The 7,092-nt window shown below is 45.4% G+C and overlaps 1 protein-coding gene across 1 annotated transcript; it reads left to right on the plus strand.

Annotated features, from left to right (window-relative positions):
• The first annotated feature begins 610 nt into the window (after positions 1-610).
• CTSL (cathepsin L) lies at positions 611-5,381 on the plus strand. Its single transcript, XM_069761990.1, has 8 exons — positions 611-728; positions 2,272-2,402; positions 3,487-3,609; positions 3,821-3,970; positions 4,160-4,384; positions 4,465-4,633; positions 4,880-4,997; positions 5,082-5,381. Exons 1-8 carry the CDS (start codon positions 695-697, stop codon positions 5,179-5,181), a joined length of 1,050 nt encoding a protein of 349 aa, XP_069618091.1. The 5' UTR covers positions 611-694; the 3' UTR covers positions 5,182-5,381.
• The last annotated feature ends 1,711 nt before the right edge of the window (positions 5,382-7,092 follow it).

Genomic DNA, 7,092 nt, shown 5'->3' on the forward strand with positions numbered 1-7,092 from the left:
GTGTCCAAAGCTGCCGGTTCCTGACCGTGGGAACATAACCTAACGTGTGTGAGAACCAGAATGCTTGCTGATTGGTAGGTGGTCAAATACTTATTTCATGCAATAAAATGAAAATTAATTATGTAAAATCATACAATGTGATTTTCTGGCATTTTTTTAGATTCTGTCTCTCACAGGTGTAGACTTACGATAAAAATGACAGACCTCTCCATTCTGTGTAGGTGGGAAAACTTGCTAATTCAGCAGTGTATCAAATACTTATTTCCCCACTGTATATATTTATCGTTCAGTATACGGCCTATTTGTGGTGGGTATATATTATGTTAGTTCAGTGCTTTTAGACTACAGGTATATATATATATATATATAGTGTATATAATGTATATAACCGTGCCCTCAGAGGCACTTTGCCCAGATAATAGTTATTCTCCTCACACCGTCACGTTTCCGTGACCCAGACCCCACTGTACAGGAGCGGGGGGCACAGTCACCGGCAGCCCCATGATAGCGCTGTACAGTATCACCGACCCAGCGGGTGCATGGCCCCTCCCCCTCATCACCACAACAACACTACAAGTCACGCGCTCGCCAGTCACATGAGCCCCGAGGGCAGAGGATGGGCCAATCCTGTTTCGGGAATCGTCATGGGGGGGCGGGACTACAACACGTTATATAAGAGCCCTGGCGCCGGGCAATGCCTGCAGTTCCAGCGACTCATCCAGCAGAAGGTACGTTGGTCAGATAGTGATGTGGAGGAGGGGCAGGGGCCGTGGAATGCCTGGAACGTGTTGTGTTGGCGGCCCGGTGTGTTCTGCGCTCGCCGGTCGCTCTATAGCTGTGTACCGTCCCTTATTGCCGGCTCTCCCCCCTTCCTACAGTGACCCGGTGCTGTGTGCTGCCCTTCACTGTCCTCCATTGCCCCCTCCTGCTCCCAGGATGAGTCAGCGCTCGCTATCCAGCTGTGTAGAGGCTCCTGTCCCATCTCGGCACCTAGTGGTGGGGGCAGGGCTGGGGGGCTGGGAATGGCGCTGCTTCCCCTCTAGCCTGCTCACTATATTACATGGGTCAGCTGTGTGTAGTGTGCGCTATAGCGGGGTGTCTCATGGGATGGCTGTACACTATGTGCAGTATAGTGGGGTGTGCTCACTCTCCTGTGGGATGGCTGTGTGTAGCGCTATAGCGGGGTTTCTTATGGTTAGACTGTACACTATATGCGGTGTAGGTTGTCTCGTGGGATGGCTGTATGTAGCGCTATAGTGGGGTTTCTCATGGATGACTGTACACTATATGCGGTGTAGGTTGTCTCGTGGGATGGCTGTATGTAGCGCTATAGTGGGTTTTCTCATGGGATGACTGTACGCTATGTGCGGTATAGGTTGTCTCGTGGGATGGCTGTATGTAGCGCTATAGTGGGGTTTCTCATGGATGACTGTACACTATATGCGGTGTAGGTTGTCTCGTGGGATGGCTGTATGTAGCGCTATAGTGGGTTTTCTCATGGATGACTGTACGCTATGTGCGGTATAGGTTGCGTCTCGTGGGATGGCTGTATGTAGCGCTATAGCGGGGTTTCTCATGGATGACTGTACACTGTGCGGTATAGGTTGCGTCTCGTGGAATGGCTGTATGTAGCGCTATAGCGGGGTTTCTCATGGATGACTGTACACTATGTGCGGTGTAGGTTGTCTCGTGGGATGGCTGTATGTAGCGCTATAGTGGGGTTTCTCATGGATGACTGTACACTATGTGCGGTATAGGTTGCGTCTCGTGGGATGGCTGTATGTAGCGCTATAGTGGGGTTTCTCATGGATGACTGTACACTGTACACTATGTGCGGTATAGGTTGCGTCTCGTGGGATGGCTGTATGTAGCGCTATAGTGGGTTTTCTCATGGGATGACTGTACATAGTGTGCACTAGTATGGGAATGCCAGTGGTCCACTAGTAACTGACTCTGGAGCCTCCTCGACTACCTACAAATGGCACCGGACCCTCTCTTCACAATTGTAATGTTTATATGGTGGGCTCAGGTGCTGCCCTTGACTGCATGGTGGTGATGGGACCCTCCTGCCTGAATCCACCGGTGTGCAGCTGGAGGCTGTAGTGTCTCCTATGGGATGACTGTATGTAGTGTCCTTATCCTGCCAGCCTGCGTTCTGCTGCTGCTCCCCTGGGTACGGCCACACAGGGTAGCTAATGTGTTTTGGTAGCACTTGTTCTCATCAGTATTACGTTTGCCATGTGTCTTAACCCTTTTTCCTCACTCTTCCAGCAACCATGACACTATACATACTTGCCATCGGGCTTTGTTTGGCTACTGTTCTTGCCGCTCCCACAACAGACCCAGCGTTGGATCAGCATTGGCAGCAGTTTCTGACTTTTTACTCCAAATCCTATAGAACGGTAAGTTGCTCAGGATTTCCAACCACTAGCTGTAAGTTACAGATCACTTACTGACAAGTTATGGGTTCGAAACCTGGTTTTTATGTCTGTGCCAACTGCTGTAAGTTCCTGGTGATGGTAACGTGGATGATCCTTGGGGGTCACATGCCAATTTTTTTTTTTTTTTTTCCCCATTGTTTAAGTGTCTGCTACTGGACAACCCTTTTCAACTGTCACCAACGTGCTGAGTAAAGTCCAATTACTGTCCTCCTGAACTGGAACTGCTGAGCAGTGTCCCCAATGTTCTTGTGAATACTTTAAGTGTTGTGGCCACTGATGGACTCTGATCGAGAAGTTTACATCACACGCACCAGTGACGGTGCACTCAAAAGTGGGTTCTTGACAGTAGGCAATTGTATATGGTTCCTCCTCCCTCCCCCTAAGTCGAGACCTTCTAATGGATTAACCATGGATTCAAATGAGTTTGCAAAGGGTAAAGTCCACAACTAGCACGTGCAGCCCACAATCTGGTGTAAAATATACCCCCGGTGAGTTCTCATGTATAGCACCATGGAATCAACGGTAGTCTAAAAACAATCCATACAGAGCCGTGTGCTAAGCAGCAGCTAGATATACCTGTATTGGCACAAGTGGCTCTGATGTCTGAAAGTGGTAAATAGCTTGTTAGGAACTGTGAATATTTAGCATTTAGAGGTTGTCCTTGCTCTACTTGATATTGAAACATTATATTTAGTCTTTCACCTGAACGTCTCTTAATGTAGTATAGCTGCATTATAAAACTTGCCGATCGGTTTTCCTTGGTTTTCCTACGTCGCTTCGGTCCTCTGCTGGGTTACATGACATCCATTTGGACTATCCATATCACCTCAGGCTTGTGTGGATGGACTCTCTAACTTTAATCTATGATGCCTCGTTTGGAGCCTTGATGGCGTGCTAACAATGCAAGCCTGTGACTGCAAAGATGAGGGTTCATCTGACCCAGAGCAAATCTGTGGTGGTACTTAAACATTAATCACAAACCTTAAGATATAATTTTTTTTTTTTTCTCCATAAGTTTGGTAATAACCATGTCTCTACTTTACAGCAAGAAGCTGGCTGGAGGCGAATGTTATGGGAGAAAAACCTGAAAATGATTGAAATGCACAATATGGAAGCTGCAATGGGAAAGCACACTCACAGGCTCGGCATGAATAACTTTGGTGATATGGTAAGCATGTCAGGGGGGTCTTCATTGTACATGTGCGTGCTATATTTGTTGCCAGGAGTTGGTGAGAAGGTTTTCATGTGGAAGGTCACTAGCATCTCTTGCATGGGTCCTCTCTATTACATGTGCCAGTCTCCCTCTGCCCATGGTACGGTAAGTGTGCACAACCTCTGTATACAATGTTCATGTCTTAACTTGGCCTCTTTGTTTTTAGACTACAGAAGAATTCAGACAAGTAATGAATGGCTACAAACACAAGCCTGCCAGGAAAACTGGGTCCACTTTTATGTCACCAAACAACTTTGAACCCCCCAAGAGTGTTGACTGGCGTAAAGAAGGATATGTAACACCAGTCAAAGATCAGGTACGTGTTTATGTAAGGGAACTACAGAATGAGTGGTTTTGACACTGCAAGCAGAATTTCTTCAGAAGTTGAATACTGTCCTTCCTTTAGGATATCTCATCCAATTCCTCTTGATGGGAGTGCAACTCCCAACCCCTGCTCTTGTGTATAAATACATAATTTTAGCTTTTTTTTTTTTTTTAATTTTAGGGTCAGTGTGGGTCATGCTGGGCCTTCAGTGCCACAGGAGCTCTGGAAGGACAACTCTTTAGAAAGACTAAGAAGCTGGTGTCCCTAAGTGAGCAAAACCTCGTTGACTGCTCTAGACCAGAAGGCAATCAGGGTTGCAATGGAGGTCTCATGGATCAAGCCTTCCAGTATGTCTTGGACAACAAGGGCATTGATTCTGAAGAGTCTTACCCATACCTTGGCAAGGTAAGTCTAGTCTAAATCTTCCATGCTGAATATGGCTTTCTTTACAATTTGCATGATCTGACCATTTCTGATCACCACAGGATGACCAAGACTGTCAATACAATCCTGATAACAGTGCTGCAAACGACACTGGCTTTACCGATATCACATCTGGCAGTGAGAAGGATTTGATGAAGGCCATCGCTTCAGTTGGCCCTGTGTCTGTTGCAATTGATGCTGGACACCAATCATTTCAGTTCTATCAGAGTGGTAAGTTGTACATTGGGGTGAGACTTGTAAGGCATAATTCTGGTACAGATTACATCAAAGTGATGAATATGGATTAAAACGTATATTCGTGTAAGTTTTGATTAAGAAAAGGATTGTCTGGGCCAGAAAACGGCACCTTGTGTGGCAAGGCCTTCATGGGGCAGAAGTCTCACTGCTGTTTGCATGTCTAATTTAGAACTTTAATGGAGTCTTAATACACTGTCTCTTTACTGTCAATACCTCTAGGTATATACTACGATCCAGCGTGCAGCAGCACAGATCTTGATCATGGTGTACTTGCTGTTGGCTATGGGTTTCAAGGAGAAGATGTTGATGGAAAGAAATATTGGATAATTAAAAACAGGTAAGTGAAAATCCAGACTAACTTTATTGACATGAGTTGATCTACCTGGACATGTGTAACCTTCTGTTTCCATTTTCCCCATAGCTGGAGTGAGAAGTGGGGTGACAATGGTTACGTTTATATTGCCAAAGACCGAGGAAATCACTGCGGAGTTGCGACATCTGCTAGCTATCCTCTAATGTAGTTTTACAAAGACTTCAGACACTGGACACATGTTCTAATATTTTTTAAATTTGAGTTTTAAAAGTTGTGGATATGCTGCAGGATCACAACTATATGCTGGGAAACATCACCACAAAGCTGCGTTGTCTTAGTACTGTCTAAATGTTTTTTATTTTGATGTTTTTATATTGTAAAATAAACTTGTTTATTCTAACACCACAAGGCTGGTCTTACTGCAATATGGTGGCTGTGGCCTGGAATTGGAAGTAATACTGTGGAATGTAGTCCTGTGAACTTGACATGTGCTCCTTCCACGTGTGTCCCCTCTCCTAGCAGAGTGCTGTACATCAGTCTAATGCCTTGGAAGTAGTAGGTTTTCTGGAGTCAGGACCCCCACCCCCAGCTGTCATTATCTAGCTCAAGTGCTAATGGAGCCCACCAAAGATAAAAGGACCCTTAACACTATAGTGCATGTTACTTGTAGCTGAAGTCCAGGTATAAACTAATGTTCCCAAGAACTGCATAGAATGGCTAACTTTATGTAAAGCAGTACTGTACCGAACTGTGAAATCCTACATTTGGCCATGGTGGTACCTGGAGCCCATCTCCAATTCAATGAAGCAGTTTAGACTGAAACTTTTGTTAGAAGTCGCTGGTCTGTATGCAAAGGTCACATTGACCGCGCTTGATTTAGTGACCATTTCAAGCTACTGTGGTAGAGTAAGGGATTGTCAATGTCTTCTAGAAATCTTGCTCATGCTTGACTAAAAATGTATTGCTCTTGACCTTATACAGGAATTTTATTATATATGTCACTGAGGATTCTCAAAAGGACAAAGGGTATTCCAGTCTCCAGAATAACATCCCAGTATGTAGTAGGTATATTAGCAGCACATAACTCCAATTACAAATATATAGTAGTTCTGATTTGCTTTGTTGCATACCCCATGTGCAGGGTGTTGCAGTAGCTTAGAAATCAATGGTTATGACAACTCTTGGTGGTTGTAACTATGGATACCTAACTTGCAAACAGATAAGCTAATGCAAAGCCCTGCAGATGGGGTAAGCATCCTGGCAAATTGGAAGAACTATAATCACTTTCTAATTGGATGAATCTGCTGGTATTACCCATGCTACATACTGGGATATAATCCTTGACATGGGAATACCCCCTCTTAAGGTGCATGGTCCTGCAATCATGGGCCAAAGCTTCACTCAACACTGCCTGCAAAGGGAAATCGAGGGGTAGCTCAAATCACTTGCAGGGAGAAGTGACTGCACCACTATCACACTGCTTCTCCCTGCAAATGGAACAGATCCTCAGGAGGCAGGAAGACTTGGTAAGTGAATGCAGCACCCTGTGAAGGAGGTGATCAAAGCTGCAGGATGCCACTGCAGGGCCATCTTTCTGATGTTCTGTTTGAGAATTCCCAGTGCATGCCAAGGTTTTTACCAGAACATCACAAAGTAAAACTGAATATAGGGAGACCAGGAAGGCAGTTTCAAATGAAGTGACTATAAAATTAAATATGCAAATTGCCTCTTTCTCTATCCCCATGATGGCACCACGGAGAGAGGGGTCCGCCCCAGGGACAGGAAACCTACAGATGAAAAAGGGCGTACCTCTCTCCCACATCAGTTGGTTTCCTGTCCCTGACGGGGAACCTACAGCGACGTACCTGAAGATTCTTTGTGGACCAGGTGTCGAGCTCTGATGGAGGTAACCCAATCCATCTTCCACATAGCGGAACACAGTCTAAAGTCCTTGACATTTCTCCACTTAAAAGGCTCCAAAAACCAAACTGCAGACTTCCTGAGCAGAACATGCTTAAAGCAGGAAGAGTGGGAGCTAAACCAATCAGTCTTCGATCAAATCGTGAATCTCTGGGGCCTACCAGTAATAGACCTATTTGCGAACAGTCAAAACCGCAAA

The sequence above is a fragment of the Ranitomeya imitator genome, chromosome 1 (assembly GCF_032444005.1).
Source record: "Ranitomeya imitator isolate aRanImi1 chromosome 1, aRanImi1.pri, whole genome shotgun sequence".
In the NCBI taxonomy this organism is placed as follows: Eukaryota; Metazoa; Chordata; class Amphibia; order Anura; family Dendrobatidae; genus Ranitomeya; species Ranitomeya imitator.

Coding starts and splice junctions, on each gene's coding strand:
- CTSL (XM_069761990.1), top strand. CDS start 695: ATGCCTGCAGTTCCAGCGACTCATCCAGCAGAAG. Junction 729..2,271: donor AGCGACTCATCCAGCAGAAG/GTACGTTGGTCA, acceptor TCACTCTTCCAG/CAACCATGACACTATACATA. Junction 4,385..4,464: donor CTTACCCATACCTTGGCAAG/GTAAGTCTAGTC, acceptor TGATCACCACAG/GATGACCAAGACTGTCAATA.